At 43.5% G+C, this 18,489-nt stretch overlaps 1 protein-coding gene across 3 annotated transcripts in view; it reads left to right on the top strand.

Moving 5' to 3' along the window:
• The window catches only part of EYA2 (EYA transcriptional coactivator and phosphatase 2), a 291,980-nt gene that overhangs the window by 236,879 nt on the left and 36,612 nt on the right, over window positions 1-18,489 (top strand). For all 3 annotated transcript variants that reach the window (XM_082431407.1, XM_082431406.1, XM_082431408.1), the window contains one exon: window positions 17,351-17,440. In XM_082431407.1, coding sequence (XP_082287533.1) covers window positions 17,351-17,440 — 90 coding nt within the window. The remainder of the gene's footprint in view (window positions 1-17,350; window positions 17,441-18,489) is intronic.

The following is an 18,489-nucleotide window of genomic DNA, read 5'->3' as shown; positions in this document are numbered from 1 at the left end:
CCTTTGCACTGGCTGTTCCTTCTACCAAATCACCCCATGGCTGGCTCCTTTGTTTCGTTTGGATCTTTGCTCAGATGTTGCCTCCTCAGACAGACCTTCCCTGACCACCCCATCTGTAGCAGCCCTCCCCAAAACACATATACACAGACATATTTGGTCTTTCTCTCCCCCTCTAGCACATCTTCAGGTTTCCTTTTCTTCAAAACACTTGTCACGATTCAAAATGAAATGTATCTTAGTTTTTCATGGCCCTCCCCCTCCACTAGAATGTAAGCTCCATGTAGCAAGGGACTTTCAGTGTCTGAGACATGTCATAGTAGAAGACATTATAACAGTGGTCTAGAGTAGGAGTCAGCAAACTGCATCCTAACCATGGGCCAAATCTGGCCCGCCACCTATTTTTTTAAATAAAGTTTTACTGGCACACAGCCGTGCTCATTCATTTACATATTGTCTATGGCTGCTTTCACTCTCCAGCAGCAAAGTTGAGTAGTTGTGACAGAGACCATATGGGCCACAGAGCCTAAAATATTTACTATCTGGCCCTTTATAGAAAAGTTCACCCACCTCTGCTCCAGAACATGGGCTCTGGAGCCAGACAGCTCAGGTTCAAAGCCTGCTCTACTCCCTAGCCACGTGACCTCAGGCAAGTCACTTTTCCTCCTTGTGCCTCAGTCCCTGCTTCTGTAGTGTGGGTGCAATAGCAGTAATACTTACTACATGGGGTCACTAGGGGAGGATTAAAAGAGTTAATATATGTGAAGCGCTTAGAACTGTGCTTCTTATATAGTAAACAGTTTTTGCAGAATAAATGAATAATAAATATAATTATAAATAATAATGAGTGAATGAATGTCTTTTAAAGAACTGCATCTTTAGAAGCATGTGGCTGGTTGGGTAAGAATGTCCTCTCTCTGGAAGGTATGGTGAAGTATCACTACCACTACCAATAGTAATAACAATAGTAATAATAGTAAGCAGAGGACTCACAGCATTGATGAGGACATGTCCGTTGCTGGACAGAAGCAGGAGACACTTTGCTGGGTGGTGTCAAGCCCTGTTCTAAGCACTTGGTGTGAACTTCCAAAAATGCACTGGTCTCCCATGCCGTCAAATGCCCCTTGGTCCTGAATGGTGGCTCACGTTAGGGTGATCATCTCATCTGGGTCGTCTGGAACTTTCCCAGTTTTCACACTCAAGGTGCCAAGTCCCAGGAACCTCCTCAGTTCAGGCACATAGGGACAGTTGGTCCCCCTAATACATGTTCCCAGCTCCATTTATCTAGCTGTTTATTCTTTTGCCTTTAAATTTACGTCCTAGGAAAATGCTTTTAAAGCTGCCAGACACCTCCAGCTGAAAGAACATTTTTCAAAGGATTAAAAAAAAAATCTAGGAGGCTGCGTAGTTGCGTAAAACTTCAAAAGAGGACCCAGTTTAGACATCTTTGTTTATTCTCTTCAATTTGACTGTGATTTTATCATTTGTAGTCAGTTTGATTCTTTTGTAATTCAGTGATGACGGGATCTATCCTACAGTTTTTTTGGTAAAGTGCTTGTGAGTACTAATAGACCCGTTTGCTGAGCTTAGAAGATCTTTTCTATTTTCTGTGTTCTCCTCTGAAACTGCCAAAGAAGCCAAGTTTTTTTTTTTTTTTAACTTTACTGTTTAAACTTGTGAATCAACCTATTTTTTCTTTACCACCATCATTTTCTTGTCTTCCTCTTTCAAACAAGCTAATCTGTTTTCCAGGAGTTTCCAAGTAATTAAACCCAATTAAAACCATTAAATTCTTTCTTTTAATGACAACTTTATTATTAAAAGCTAACCACAAGGAGGAGATTTAACTGGCAAAGCCCTCCATTGTGTGTTAATCCCTCCCTAACCTTTGGCTGACACTTCCAAGAGATAAACCCCACAAAGTAGTGAGCCTGGTTTAATGAAGAGCTTTAATTAATACTTTTCTTCCTTGTGGCAGAGTAATTATTTGTTCAGCTTGTAAACAGCTACTTGGCTGTGATTTTTTAAAGGCCCAGTTGGTTTGTATGGTGTGATGGCTTTGATTGGTTTTGCGTGTTTGCGTGTTTTTTTTTTTTTTTCTTTAAAAGAGAGGGGGAGAGGTCTCCATTCCAGAGTAGGTACAGAAGTACATTGTCCTGAAGTTGGGGGCATCAGGGTAATCTACACAGGAGAAAAGCCAGGCAAACGCAGGTGGGAAGTTGCCTATATTTGTGAACCGTCTCCAAAGCGGGCAAGGCCGCCCTTTGCAGCAGAAATCTGCAAGCCCAGACAGGGTCCCCCCAAGACACAAGCCTGGCTTGTGGCGGTCTGGGCGCTGAAAGGAGGAGGAAAAGGCCGGGATCACAAAATGCCAAACCGAGCTTCTACTCCGCGTCTCCCTTGATCTCCCCTTCAGGTGGCACCTGAGAAAGGGACAGCCCAGTGCAAGTGCTGGGTGTGGCCAGTGAGGCCCCAGAGAAGTCATTCTGTGAGTAACGATGACAGACCCACCAGGCGTGCTTGCTGCCAGCCAGGCATCCATCTAAAGAGCTTTACATACATCAGCTCACTTACTCTCCCCATAACTTTAGGAGGTAGATGCTATGGTTACCCACATGTACAGACCAGGAAATGGGCATAGCGACTTCTAGCATTCACTCACCTTCTAGTAAGAAGGACAGATCCCGAGTTTGCAGACGGGTGTCTGGCTGTGGTGGTGGTTCTGAACAACTGGGTCACACTGCCTTTTGAGACAGAAGAATAGCACCTTCCACTCAGCTGGTTGGGAGATTTTGATTTTTTTTTTTTTTTTTTTTTTAGCCCATCACTGATTTAGAAAGCTAGTTTCATTAATAAGGTTGCCCACTCTAGAATTACAAAGTTGATTGACTAACACTAAGAACCAAGCCTTTCATTATTTTGTTTGTTTGTTTTTAAACACAACAGAAAGTGTATTCTTTTTTTTTCTTTAATTATTTATTTTTATTTTTGGCTGTGTTGGGTCTTCGTTTCTGTGCGAGGGCTTTCTCTAGTTGTGTCAAGCGGGGGCCACTCTTCGTCGCGGTGCGCAGGCCTCTCACTATCGCGGCCTCTCGTGTTGCGGAGCACAGGCTCCAGACACGCAGGCTCAGTAATTATGGCTCACGGGCCTAGCTGCTCCACAGCATGTGGGATCTTCCCAGACCAGGGCTCGAACCCATGTCCCCTGTATTGGCAGGCAGATTCTCAACACTGCGCCACCAGGGAAACCCCCTTTTCATTATTTTTAAAGGATTTAGAGCAGCGGGTCTCTACTGGGGGTACTTTGGCCTCCCGGGCGCTTGTCTGGAGACATTTTTAGTTGTCACAACCGGGTGAGGGGTGCTGCTGGCATCTAATGGGTAGAGGCCAGGGATGTCGCTAAATACCCTACAGTGGACAGTACAGCCCCAACAAAGAGCGATCTGGCTCAAAATGTCAACAGTGCCGAGGCTGACCAACCCTGATTTATAGAAGGCTCCAGTTTTTCATTCTAGAGACATTCTGTAAACACACAAAAGCAATGTTCATGCACCCACCTATCAGACTCCTAAAGAACTAGGCCAAGCTTTTTCTTTTAAAGTAATTAAGAGTTCCCTGGTGGTCTAGTGGTTAGGAGTTGGCGCTTTCACTGCTGTGGCCTGGGTTCAATCCCTGGTCAGGGAACTGAAATCCCACAAGCCATGCAGCTCGGCCAAAAAAAAAAGAAAAAGAAAGTAATTCATTAAGTAATTCTGTTAGTGAATTTGACTATTAACCATGCCACCAGTTTTTCAGAAACACATCTAAGGAGCTGAGTTCTCACCAGACTATTAGCCATTGATGAACTTGCGAGGGCATAAATATTTGAAGACCACATCCCGAATTCCCAAACATCGACCTCTGCTCATTATATACATTTCCGTAAGAAAATGCGTTATGAGGAGCACAGAGTAGTGTCAACTAATTTCATCATCCAAGAAGCTTTGAGCTGAGAGAAGTGTTTGGAAATCTCCGGATGCCTCTTTGGAGGCACCAAGACTTGCCTCCCCCTGGGAGCACTCAGAGATGCCTTGGGAGCAGGAAAGATAAGCAAACAGTCCGGGAGGGCGTACACCTGGGGCTTAGAGACTAGAAGTGGGTTTAACGCACAGGATGTCAGAATACAAGCATCTCAGAGGAAAGTCTGTGGTCTGCCCCCTTCTCATCTTGAAAGACTGACCGTGGCATTCCCCCTGAGACCCCCCTGGACAGGGTGAAAGAGACCACCCCTGGAAGCAGCCGACCTTTGATCCCCGTGAGAACAAGATAGTATTCAAATAGAGTTGCGGTTTTTGTTGTTTGGTTGTTTTTTTTCTGAAAATTACTTTCGGAAGCATTGCATTGGATAACATTAATGGATCTAGAGAGGCCCTGAAGTTGGTTACCAGGTTGGGTCTTCCCACAACTCACCCCCTTTTTTTTTTTTAATTTATTTATTTAGTTATTCATTTATTTATTTTTTTTTGGGTGTGTTGGGTCTTCGTTTCTGTGCGAGGGAGTTCTCTAGTTGTGGCAAGCGGGGGCCACTCTTCATCACGGTGCGCGGGCCACTCACTGTCCGCGGCCTCTTGTTGCAGAGCACAGGCTCCAGACGCGCAGGCTCAGTAGTTGTGGCTCACGGGCCTATTTGCTCCGCGGCATGTGGGATCTTCCCAGACCAGGGCTCGAACCCATGTCCCCTGCATTGGCAGGCAGATTCTCAACCACTGCGCCACCAGGGAAGCCCAACTCACCCCTTTTTAACACATACGGTGACATCCTAAAAAGTTATGGGTTACTAGTAAGTAGGGGGTAGGGCGGTGGGGGGGAAGACTGGGGAGCCAAGAAAGGACTCAGAGCCCTTCAGGGCTGGCTCAAGTGATCTGATTTCCAATTTCAACCAAAGTGTCTGGTTCCCAAAGAACCATTCCTGGCTTGGGGGGCAGGGAGGGGGGCAGCTGAGAAGTGAGGGATTTACTGGGTAACTTTGCTTTTCCATATCAAGACCAGGAAATGAGAGGCACAAATGCTCAGAGGCAATAAGGGGAGATCCTTCCCCAGCCCGTGGCCTCTCCTTTTATCCACTCAGAAGCCCAACAGTTATTAGAAAGGAAAGCCAGCCTGAGACCTGAGAAAAGAATCAGGGCTGAGTTTTGCATGGCAGCTGCCTGTCATTTTTCTCAACTTTGGAAGTGTAATTTAATTAAATGGATCCTTTATTTCATTAAAAGTAGACCTCGACAAGTTTTCTGGTTTGTTTTTTTTTTAATTTATTTATTTTATTTATTTATTTTTGGCTGCCTTGGGTCTTCGTTGCTGCGTGCGGGCTTTCTCTAGTTGCGGAGAGCAGGGGCTGCTCTTCGTTGCGGTGCGCGGGCTTCTCATTGCAGTGGCTTCTTTTGTTGCAGAGCATGGGCTTTAGGTGCGTGGGCTTCACTAGTTATGGCACGCAGCCTCAGTAGTTGTGGCTCACAGGCTCAGTAGTTGTGGCTCACAGGCTCTAGAGCACAGGCTCAGTAGTTGTGGCGCAGGGGCTTTGTTGCTCCGAGGCATGTGGGATCTTCCCAGACCAGGGATGGAACCCACGTCCCCTGCATTGGCAGGCGGATTCTTAACCACTGTGCCACCAGGGAAGTCCCCTCAACAGTTTTAAATCAGGCATTTACCAAAAAAAAAAAAAATTCTGGTGGTAATCTGCCTTAAGCTTCTTTTCCCTAATAAAGTACTTTACGTTATTAGTTCCTGCAAAGTCATATTTCTTGAGTAAATGGATAAGATTTTGGTTTCTTAGGTAGCCCTGGGATAAATCCCAGCTCTGTCACTTATTAGCAGTGTGACCCTGGACAAGTCACCTCATTGCTTTGAATCTTGCTGAATCTGTAAAAGAGGGAAAAGATATTTTGAGGAAGAAGTGTGGTAATATACATAAACCTTACACACGCTTATATATTCATTTTTTAAAATGCTTAACTGAGCATCTGCTATGTACTGGGCTGTGTTCCATGTCCAAGGGACATAGCAATAGCTCTCATAGAGCTTCCCTTCTGATTGAGAAAGGAGCACCAAAAATCATAAGATTATTACAGATAATGATAAACGCTATTAAAAACTGTAACAGTGTAATGAGATATAGCTTGAGTAGAGGGTCAGCAGCCAGGTTACTTTAGGCGGAATGGTCAGAGAAGGTCTTTCTGTAATTGAAAGTGGGAACTGAATGTTACAAAGGAGCCAGCCATGAAAGCGTCTGGGGAAAGGGAATTCCAGGCAGCGGGTACAGCAAGTGCAAAGGCCCTGAGGCAGTATCAAGTTTGGCAAGCTCAAGGAGCAGACATGTGCGTTGGAGTGGAAAAGTGAAGGATGTTGGCTTTATTCAGAGGGCCAGGGGATGCTAGTGGGTTTTAAATGAGGAGGGACAGCTCTGATTTTTGTTTTAGAAGGAGCAATCTGGCTGCCATGTGGACAACAGCTTTGGAGGTGAGGGGAAGCTAGCTGTCTTTATATGTAACCCAGCACACAGATGTGCTTGTTTCCATCCTCAGTGATGATCTAAAGGCCCCTTGGGAATAAAGTAAAGACATGAGTTACAGTCTAGGCTCAGATAATTAGAAACGGGTTTTTTACAACAAGTGTCCAGCAAGAGATATGAAAGTTACATGGGATGCGGGACAATTTTTCATTTTTAATGACTGTCCTACCTCCCTGGCACCCTCTAGTGTGTGTTTTCCAACACCACCAAGCAATTAACTCAATTCTGACTCTATCTTCCTGAAGACAGCAGCACAGGTTAATCTCCCTAGTTAAGGGCTCAGTCCCACAAGACAGCCCCCACATCAGATGCCAATTGAAAGTCCAGATTGTCACTTGTGCTTCTGACCAACTGGCTATAAATTGGAGGTTCCCATGACCCCCTCCTTAGGTTCATTTGCTAGAGCTCACAGAACTCAGAGAAACATTTACTTACACAGACCGACTAGTTTATTACAAGGGATATTATGAAGGATACAGATGAACAGCCAGACAAAGAAGTACATAAGGCAGGGTCCAGAAGGGTCCCCAGCACAGGAGCACCCACATGGAACTGGGGTGTGCCACCCTCCCAGCATGTGGATACATTTGCCACCCCAGAAGCTCTCCGAATCCATCTTTTGAGGTTTTATGGAGACTTCATTACATAAGCATGATTGATGAAATCATTAGCCATTGGTGACTGAACTCTATCTCCAGCCTCTTTCACCTCCCTAGAGGGAGACCAGGGGGAGGGGCTGAAAGTTCCAACCATCTAATCACATGGTTGGTTTCCCTGGCAACCAGTCCCCATACTTAGCACTTTTTAAAAGTCACCGTATTAACATAAACTCTGTTGAAAGGGGCTTGTTATGAATAACAAAAGACACTTCTTTTACTTTTATCACTCTTTATTTTTAAGTTGAAGTACGGTTGATTTACAATGTTATATTAGTTTCAGGTGTACAACATAGTGATTCAATATTTTTATAGATTACACGCCAAAGTTATTATAATATTATTGCCTATATTCCCTGTGCTGTCCATTACATACTTGTGTCTTACTTATTTTATAACTGGCAGTTTGTACCTCTTGATCCCCTTCACCTATTTCACCCATTCCCCACCCCACCACCCCTCTGGCTACCACTGGTTTTTCTCTGTGTCTGTGAGTCTGTTTCTGTTTTGTTATGTTTGTTCATTTGTTTTGTTGTTTTGATTCCACATATAAGTAAAAACATACAGTATTTGTCTTTCTCAGTCTAGCTTATTTCACTAAGCAAAATATCCTCCAGGTCCATTCATATTGGACCTGGAGGATATTTTGAAATCATATTGAAATCATACCAAGATTTCACATTTTTTATGGCTGAGTAATATTCCAGTGTGTGTGTGTGTGTGTGTGTGTGTGTGTGTGTGTGTGTGTGTGTGTGTCCATTCAACACATCTTTATCCATTCAACTGCCAATGGGCACTTAGCCTGCTTCCATATGTTGGCTGTTAGAAATTCTGAGGGCTTTAGGAGTTCTGTACCAGAAACAGGGACAAAAACCAAATATATATTTCTTATTATAAATCACAATATCAAACTGCCCCAAATATCACCTCCCCCCAATTATTATGACAACCAAAAATGTCCCCCAAACTTCCAAACTACTCTCTAGAAGGAGGTGCCACCTTTGCTGAGAACCACTGCTTTAAAACATGGTATATGAGATCATGTACCCAAAAGAGCAGCATTCTGTGATTTTTTTCGTTGCATGCCGTGGTAGGTAGACAAATGGCCCCCAAAAGATGTCCAGGTCCTAGTCTCCAGAACCTGTGAATGTTACCTTATATGGCAAAAGAGACTTAGCAGGTGTGATTAATGTAATCACAGGGTCCTCATAAGAGGGAGGCAGGAGATGAGAGTGGATAGGAGGAGGTACGAGGTCAGCAGTAAGTAGCTGGAGTGGAGAGACCAAAGCCAAGGAACACACGGTGCCCTCTAGAAGCTGAAAAAGACAAGGAAACTGATTCTCCTTGAAACCTCCCAGAGGAACACCTTGATTTTAGACTTCTGATCTCTAGAACTGTAAGAAAATAAATTTGTGTTGTTTCAAGCCACTAAGTTTGTGGTAATTTGTTACAGCAGCCATGAGAAACTAATATACATGCTTATCTTCATGGTTAACGTCCAGTGATGGTGAGTGCAACAGATTTGCCATCTATGGTCATAATGACAAGTTTCTTTCTAAACTGCATGCATTTAAGTTTTTTTTAAAAAGTTGGGGGAGGGGTAGCTGAATTAAAGGAAAATACTAAGTTAACATAACACAGCTGCTCTCCGGCATGTGAAACTTGCAAAGGCGTTACAAGAATGGCCATGGTTTAGAAAATACCAGGTTAAACTATTGCATGGGAATTTCTAAGTGGGGAAAGTTTTCTGATGGAAGATTCTGGACTCTGCTGCTTTTTGCTAATAATACGTAAGCACCAGGAGCAAGTCACATCACATGCATTATCCTACAGCAGCCCTAGAAAGGACTCACTGCTTGTATCCAGGTGAGAAAACTGAGGTTCCAGGGAGGGCGAACATCTCATCCAAGGTCATGTCCCTGGGGAATGACAGTCCCAGGATTTGAACCCAGGTCCTGCTGACTCCACAGTTGATGTGCTCAACCACTTTGCTTCATAGAGCTTCTTGCCTATGGCCACTTTCATGCACACCTGGTGAATGGTGGGGGCAATCCGTGGTAGTCATTTGGGGGAAACCATTTCCTCCATTAGGATGATGCTTGTGTAAAGGAGAGACTGTGGCTCTAAGACCAGATAATAAGTCGGACCCTTCCCTGCACTTGACTTACATCACCTTGGGGTTTGGGGAGTAAGAGGAGCCATCAAAAGAGAAGACAGTCTTCCGAAGTGCTCCCTGGCAAGGCTCAATCATTGCTAAGATGTGTAGAAGCACTTGAACTTGCCCATGGCCGTTGCCAGTTGGAAGTACCTGTTTTTGTACAGACACCGGAAAGTTGTGAGCAGAGTCAAGAATCTTTTGATTATAAGCAACAGAAACTCAATGCACATTAATTTAAGCCAAAAAGGAAAATGTATAACCAAAATATCCAGAAGTAGACTTTTGTACAGACACCGGAAAGTTGTGAGCAGAGTCAAGAATCTTTTGATTATAAGCAACAGAAACTCAATGCACATTAATTTAAGCCAAAAAGGAAAATGTATAACCAAAATATCCAGAAGTAGACTTTGGGAACAGCGGGATCTGATCCCCCAATAATTTCATATGAATCTGTGTGCGTTGTCAGTAAGGCTCTGCCAGTTTGGTGACAGAGATGGCTGCCAGCATCCTCAAGTTTAGGTTCTCCCAGCTCAGCCACCTCAGGGGTAAGAAGGTGCCTCTTTCCCAGTAGTTATAGCTGACATCCTAGGGCCAACTCTAGTTGGCTCCCATTGGCCACATGACCATCCCTGAACCAGTCACTATGATTCTAACCAGACCTAGGTTATGAGATCACCCTGGAAGGGCAATAATGGGTATTATTTTTACTAAAACATATGAACTGCTAATTTACAGATATGAAGGTTCATTCCCGGAGAGGTTAGGTATCTCCACAGTATCATGCTGCCTCTTTTGTTAACCAGTTGGTGTTTTTTCAAAGTGTCTAATAAAGACACTGTGTTGGGGGCCCCCAAAACCACCCTCAGGCTTGATGAGTTGCTAGAAGGACTCACAGGACTCAGAAGAGCTATTATACTCATGGTTACAGTTTTTTACGGTAAAAGGATACAGATTAAAATCAGCAAAGGGAAATGCACATGGAATGAAGTCCAGGAAAAACCTGGTCCAACCTTCCAGGTGTCTTCTCCCAATGGAGCACAGACAGTCCAGTTAATTCTCCCAGCACTGAGGTGTGATAGTTCGTGCCAAGTGTTGTCAAGCAGGGAAGCTCACCTGAGCCTTGGTTTCCAGGGTCTTATTGGGTCAGTGATACAGGCATGCAGCATCTGAATGGCAGACCCCAGCGCCTCAGAACAAAAGCAGGCAGTCACCATAAATCACATTGTTCGCATAAACTATCTGATCAACTGGTATTGCTTGACCCAAGGGCTCAGAGCTCATCCACCAGCAGCCAGCCAAGGACCAGTCTTGAAGTCAGAACTTTCTTAGGAATATGCAGGGTTTGAGCAACCCAGGCCTGCTGAGTTAACCCTCTTCTGCACAGACAGCCTCCAAATCTTCACAGCAGGGATCCCCAAAGGAAACCAGCTCAAGTGGAGACCACCAGGTACTATAGAAGCTACTGCATCTAGATATTCCAGGGGGCAGCACACCTCTTCTTTCCAGTCACGTGGCTGAGCCACGAAGTCAGGCACTTCCTCAGAGCAAAGAAGCATCATGGCATAACCAGAGGATAATGGAATCTGGAGTCAGATCAGACCTGAATTCCAGCATCCCCCCACCCTTACACACACACACACACACACACACACACACACACACACACACACACACACTCCAACAAAAATAGAAGTTCATCATTACTGCGTATGATGTACTCTGATATTTTGTCATCTATTCTAGAGATTGGCCAACTTTTTCTATGAAAGTATGGTAAATATTTTAGGCTTTAGGCTAGGCTCTGTAGCAACTATCAACTCTGCCATTGTAGCACAAAAGCAGCCATAAACATTAAGTGAACAAATAGGCATGGCTGTGTTCCAATAAAACTTTATTTACAAAAACAGGCAGTTTACTGACCCCTGGATTCTCTTGTATTTTTTTCTCTTCTTTTTTTCTTTTTTAATGCTGGACATTTAAAGTAAATGTTCACTAACAGGTTTATAACCTAGACTTTGAAAAGCTCATTTAATCTTTGTAACAACCCTATGAGTTAAGTAACCCCATTTTACAAATGAGAAACTGGGGCACATGGACATTAGGTAACTTGTGCAAGGTCATCTAGTTGGTAAGAGGTGGAATTGGACTTGAACATAAGCAGTCTGGCTCAGAGCCCACACTGTTAACCTACTGCAAAGCACTCAATAAAGATTGGCTATTATTATCCAACCAGCTGTGAAAAAAAACAAAAGACCACAGTCATATAAGTTGATTTCAAGATGAATTTGGGGTGAGCCTTTCTTCTGTTCAAAGGGTTGTGATGCTGAATAAATAGTGTGTGGATCCCACCTCTGAATTAAACATGGTAGAATTAAATGTTGAATTAAACCATCTGCTACAAAAGCGTTACGTGCTTAAAATAGAAAACTTGGAAAATTCAGCAAAGGAAATTCTTTATTGGACAAATAGAGTTGTGATTCATTAAAAACAACTTTTCGGCTAAAAACTTGGATCCTTTTGAAATGAAAATGTTGCTTCCTAATCCACAGGGATTGGGAAGTAGACCTCTTAAGAATACGGCTTAAATTGGAGAGCTTGTGTATTTGGGAGTGATGGAGGCACTTGACAGAAAACAATTGCCATCATCTAAATTAATGCAAAGTTGATTCAGATTTGAAACCTCCAGGAATCCACATGCCGTTTTCTTCATTCAGGTTTGTTTGACATCAGATTAATTTCGTTTTAGGAAAGACTTACCCTCTCCCCTCCATCCAGGAAATACAGCCATACGTCACAAAATAACTTACTGATCTACAAGGCAGATCTCAGAGCGGCCCATATGGTGAATGTCCTCACCATCCTCCTCTAATTAAGAGAACCTCACCAAGAATGCGTGATAATTAGGTTACAGAGCTGCATCCAGGTCTACAGCATCTGTCTCGGGGGCGGGGAGGGGGGGGGCGGGTTCCATTGCTCAAAGCATCCTCATCAGCCTCCTAAATGAATGCGTGCATAGCCCACCTCGCCACCATCAAAACTGAACCCTGACTAATCTGTACAACATTAGAGCACATTGAAAAAATCTGCAGCGCCTTATTCTGATTTGTACCTTCACGGGGAGAGAGCCACCCACAAACTCTTGAGTCAGACAAAGATGACATTCCATCCTCCCGAACCCCACCAGCTCCCAGCACAGTCCTTTTGACAGACAATTTACAAATCGAAGCCTGTTTTGGAAAAACTCCCCTTTTCTCAGTTCTCCATTCTGGTTTAAATGGATTGTTTTTTTAAGCACAATCTGTTTCTGCTGTTGCTTGTTTAGGAAATTAACCACTGATTTTTTTTTTAATCCAAAGATGATGTAGTGATTAAGAAAATGGTTTTCATGTGAGATGGTACTTTCATAAAGCACATCTTTAATAAAGTACCATCTGATTTGGGGTGTCCCTGCTGGGTTTACAGAAGCAGGTTCTTTGCTTAAGGGGGTGAGGAAGTGGACTGGGGGATTTTGACAATAACCGACGCTTGGGGAGTGCCTGCTGCATACCGGGCCCTGGGCTAGGGGTTTACACGTGTGCTGCCTAATTTAGTCCTCCCTGCAGTGTTAGCCTGTAGCCTTTTATTAGCTGAAGAACATGGCGTGAAGGCTCCCATGTTTTAGGCTTTCTTTGACTGGGAGATGTGCTGGGTCAGATAGGGCGTCCTCCCGCTCCAAGCTGCACAGGGTAACTTAAGCCAACAGACCAGGGTGGTGTGTTTATACAGCATATTAGGGGCGCATTCAGCGGGCAGCATGAGATGAAACCCATGTCTGTCATCCTGTCCTCACTCCAGCTGTCTTTCACATTAATTAATGCTGAGCCTCCACTATTTTTTTTTTCTTCGTTTCTCAGTCTTTACAACCCTGAAAAAAACATTTTCTCCTTGGATAGAGTGGTCTGGCCCAGAGTAACACTTTGTGTTACTTAACCCCTGGGACATTTGTGCTTTTCATGGGCTATTCCAGACTTTTCCACCCCAGCACAACTAGTTTTTATCAAGTGTCTTGAAAAGAGGTCCCCCCTACATAGTTCAAAACAATCTAATAGGCAGCATGCAAGCAGATTTTAGGAAAAGCTGAAATAAGAGAATGCTTAGAGAATAGATGGGTATTCTGAAGGTTCTCCTCAGAAACTTTTGGGTGTCTTTAAGTTTTTGTTTCAATTTTTAATTATACAAGAAATGTTTGAATCCCTTCTCTTTAAAAAAACATTTAGAATTTACTGGATAATACTAAAGTTCACTTTGATCATCTCCTCGAACTCCTCTGTCTCCTCCTCTCTGCTTTCCACAAGTAATTGCTGTTCTGACTCTGGGTATATCCTTGCAGATATTTACAAATATATAAGTGCCCATGGAAAATATGTAGTAACATTGTATATGTTTCTAATAAATGGTAATAACATGCAGTATATAACTTTCAGAAAACTGTTGCTTTCACTCAATATTTTTTTTTTTTTTGATGTGTCCTTGGTAATACATGGAGGTCTGGTTCATTTCTTCCCATTGAGTTTAGTTTTCTATTGTATGAATATTCTACATTTTATTTCTCTAATTTCCTTTGGCTGGACAGCTAAATTGTTTCTGAACTTCTGCTATTTACAGACAGTTCTGTAATGAACATCTTTTTACATGTCCCTTGTTCACATGTATGGGTCTTTCACCAGTTTAATATTTACTGTAGGGTAATATTACTTGAGTATGTTTCCTTTTACTTTTAATTTAGTTTTCTTTTAATCCAAGAAATATATGCATAGAGTTTAAAACCCATAGAGCTCTCCAAAGGAAAGAATTACGAAAAACAGCAGTCCCTAGCGACTTTCCCCGAACCCCGCCCTGTCTTTCGGCGCAGAGGCAACAACTCTCAACTCTTGCTGATTCTTTGGGTCTTCACCTCCAAATTTCTAAGTAACCGGCTTCTGTGACCACATCTTGATTTTTTTTTCTGTTTTAGGCATGGTCTCTGGCTTCCCAAACTGGAAGTTAAGACTTTAGCTCTCTTTTCTCACCCTTGCCTTTATCACACACATGCAGACTTTCTCTTCACATCCTCCCAATACCAGTAAGTCATAATTTCAGCTTTATCGATAGAGAGAATTTGGCTTCTTCTAACTATGCAAATACTTGTCATAGGTAAGCCATTTTGTCTACAATAATTACTTTTCCTGTTTTGTGTGCTGACACGGGACTTGACATTTTTCTGAATAAATCCTTTCAGAGGATAAGTCTGGATGGCCCCTTCTTCTTGCTTCCTGTCTAGTACACGGAGGGCTGGGCACAGGTGGTTAGGTATACAAACAGCCTCGCCAAGAAAGAATGTGCAATCCTGCAGAGGTGAAATAGTTTGGGTATGTGTAATGTGTGGAAACACCCCCAAACCCTTTTGCCAGGTCACACAACGATTCCCTGCTTGGCCCTGAAAAGTTTGTTTTCCCCATTTTCTCTTCGTTATTCATGGAGCGCTCTACCCTGCGTCTTCCAGCCAGGATCCGGAGTGCTAAGCTTTGGGTGTTGGGGCCCTAATGAGATGTTTCACCTAATGGCTGCGTTCCTGGGCTTGATTCTTCACAGTTGTGTGTGTGAAGCTGAGATCACCAGCTACGGGTTTTTTCCTTTTTTTTTTTTAAGGGTCAAGAAGGGTTTATGTCATTCATTATTTATTTTTATAATAGAAGTAATGCAGCCTCCCAGTAAAAAAATTCAACGGGGAAAAGAAGTGTATGGAGTGACAGGTCAAGGCCCCCTTTACTCCTCTCCCAGTCCTGGCCCCTCCAACGCCTCCTCTGAAGCAGTACTGCTCTGGAACCAGATTACTTGGCTTCAGATCCCAGTACTCGCTAGCTGTGTGGCCTTGAGCAAGTTACTTGGTGAGCCTCAGTGCTCTCATCTATGAAATAGGAAAATACTAGTGCTCACCTCAAAGAGTGTTGTGGAGATTAAATGAGTTAATACTTAGAGAGTGGCACAGAGAAAGCACTTAATAGATATCAACCAGGAATATTACTAAGTGTTGTCTCTCCTTTTAGACCAGTGGTTCTTAACCTTGACTGCACATTGAAATCAAGTGGGAAGCTTTAAACTTTTCTGGTGCCTGGATCCCACCCTCAGCCATTCTGATTTTATTGATCAGGGGTATGGCCTGAGCATCAGGATTTTTAAATGCTCCTCAGACCATCACAGTGTGCAGCCCAGGTTGAGAACCATTATGTGCCATATGCTCCATATTTTCCACGTGTATCAGTTGGAATAGGTGAGGTTATGCTGCAGTAACAAACATCCCCCAAATCTCATCTACTTTTTTTTTTAACTGGAGTATAATTGCTTTACAATCTCATCTACTTCTTATTTACAGTACGTGTCCATTGTGGTCTGTTGCAGCTCTGACTCTCATCATCTTTACTCTGGAACCCAAGCTAACCGAGTAGCTTTTATCTGGAACATTTAGCCTTGTGAAGTGGGAAGAGAGCATGGTGAACCATGCACTAGCTCTTAAAGCTTCCAAGCAGAAGCAAAACATAACTTCTGCTCACATTTCATTGGCCAAAGCAAGTCATATGGTCACATCTGAGTTCAACAGGGAGCATCTGTATCAGGGGCCAGCAGCCTTCTTCTGCAGGGGGCCAGATAGTCAGTATTTTAGGATCTGTAAGGATCTGTAACAACTACTTACCTCTGCCTTCAAAGCACAAAAGCAACCGTAGACAATACACTGTCCAAAAATGTAAAAATCACTCTTAGCTCGTGAGCCATTCAAAAACAGGCAGCAGGCCAGATCTGGCCCTCAGGCCGTAGTTTGCCAGCCCCTGGTGTATATCATCTTCCTACGGGGAGAAGCTTTTCAGGAAGGGACCCCAAATATGGGTAAAGAGTAAGGCAGTCTACATGCTATGTATATAGAAAAGAGAAGGAGAGACAGAGACAGAGGGAGAGAGAATGGACCCTTTTATTGTACACTGTGTTTTACACACTATACTGTGATACAGCTTGCCTTTGTTCCTTAATACTATTTTTCTGGATGATTCTTTCATGTCAGGAGTTCTAGCATTACTCCATTTTTTTAATGGCTGCCTCATTTTCCCGGGTATGGATGTACTACAGTGGTTTCTTTGTTTGGTTTGGTTTGGCTGCATTGGGTCTTCGCTGCTGCACGCGGGCTTTCTCTAGTTCCAGAGAGCGGGGGCTACTCTTCAATGCAGTGTGTGGGCTTCTCATTACGGGGGCTTCTCTTGTTGCAGAGCCCGGGCTCTAGGCGCATGGGCTTCAGTAGTTGTGGCGCATGGGCTCAGTAGTTGTGGCCCGCAGGCTCAGTAGTTGTGGCACATGGGCTTAGTTGCTCTGCAACATGTGGGATCTTCCTGGACCAGGGATCGAACCTGGGTCCCCTACCTTGGCAGGCGGATTCTCAACCACTGCACCACCAGGGAAGTCCCCTACGGTGGGTTTTGTTTATATGTTTGTTTTCGTAGTTAATCCTCTCTTGTTAGATAAAAGTGTTTTTTTAAATAGCCGGAGGAGGAGGGCTATAGCCATAGAGCGATTGTTGTAAGGAGAGAACCAACATCCCAGCTCTCCCAGTAGTTTATACATAGTTTATACTGCTTTCCCTGAAATCTCTCAGGCCTCCCTGGAAACACACATTCTCCAAGAGGCTCTCCTTTCCTACAGCCATTTCTGGTTCTTGCAACACTGAACAGTTGCCATTCCAGGGGCATATTTGTGGGGGGAGATTTAAACACTGACGAGGGTAAATAGAAATGATGAAAAAGTAGAAGTGAAATCTCAGAAGCTGGCCAACATTATCACCCTGACCCCACCCGGAGACACATCTTAGGCCGTGTGCTAGGCGCGCAGATAAGGACAGACCGGATCCACCATTCAGGGGTGGGCCAGGAGGAGAGGAGGCTGAGACGACAGTGACTCCACTTACTTGCACTTTTCTCTGCTTCTTCCTAACAGGACACCACGGCGTCCGTGCGCATCGGCCTCATGATGGAAGAAATGATCTTCAACCTCGCAGATACACATCTGTTCTTCAATGACCTGGAGGTTTGGAATTGCTTGATTGCTCATTTCATTCCATAGTCGCTGTATTTAATCACCTGCATCTGGTTTGGGGGCAGAGACACTGCCTTTTCTTTTTCCTTTTTCGTTTGGAGGCTAGAAACTTTTGCTCACAACCCCCAAGAAGGCACAAAACTGTGGCCAGCCATGGCTTATTGGAAACACACTTGACCGGATTCTCTCCCCACCTTCCCTCTCTACGGTTAATGGGCTTTTCTCTCTGCTCTAGCAGTGATGTCCACTGGCAGTTTTACTAATCCAATCAAGGCTGCGTAGTTTCTTCCTCCTGAAATTTGCTATTTAATAAAGTTTATTAAGGCAAATTAGTACAGATCCTCCTGGGTCAGGAATAATTAGCAGTGGGCCAGGATGGAAGCTTTTAAAAACAATTTACATTCTCCTGAAAACATGTTTTACAAAGAGAGAGAGAGAGAGTGAGCAGTGGGACGGCGCGGATTTAAAGTATCTGCTCCTGTGCCCCTAAGCAAGTAGCAAGGGAGATAGGAAAAAGGAGAGCAGCTTCAGAAATAAATGTAATTCGTTTGTTTATACCCAGCCTGTGTCAGAAAGATTGGGGAAGAATTTCAAATAGAAAACATATTTAAAATAGAGCTACTAAAGCAAAGGCAAAGGAATTGAAAGCCATGTAATGAATATGGGTGAGGCATTGTACCAGAAAAAATCTGGCTCAGGCTAACTACAGCAGTTGAGTCTCTCTGAGCTTCCTGGTAGACAAAGCAAGGAGGGAAATGCAGTGCACTACTTACCCCTAATGAAAGAGCAAGCAGCTTTCTTTCTCCAAGGTGAGGAAAGTTTTTTTGGTTGATAAGAGGATTAATGTGGGAATCTTCTAGCTTTGTAAATTATATTCTCGTTATTGGTTTAACAGATTGAAAAATAAAGGCAACCTAAAATAAAACTGCGTGTAAAAGAACAATTCTATTTATCCTAGTAGGAATATTTTTTTCTTAGAATCTGGAAAATCCCTGGGTACTCAACTGTGAAGTAGTAATATGAAGGCTATAAATTCCAAA

The sequence above is a fragment of the Balaenoptera physalus genome, assembly GCF_965194825.1.
Source record: "Balaenoptera physalus genome assembly, chromosome: 16".
Classification (NCBI taxonomy): domain Eukaryota; kingdom Metazoa; phylum Chordata; class Mammalia; order Artiodactyla; family Balaenopteridae; genus Balaenoptera; species Balaenoptera physalus.
Note: the sequence above shows the minus strand (reverse complement) of the source record. Positions and strands in the feature narration are given on the sequence as shown.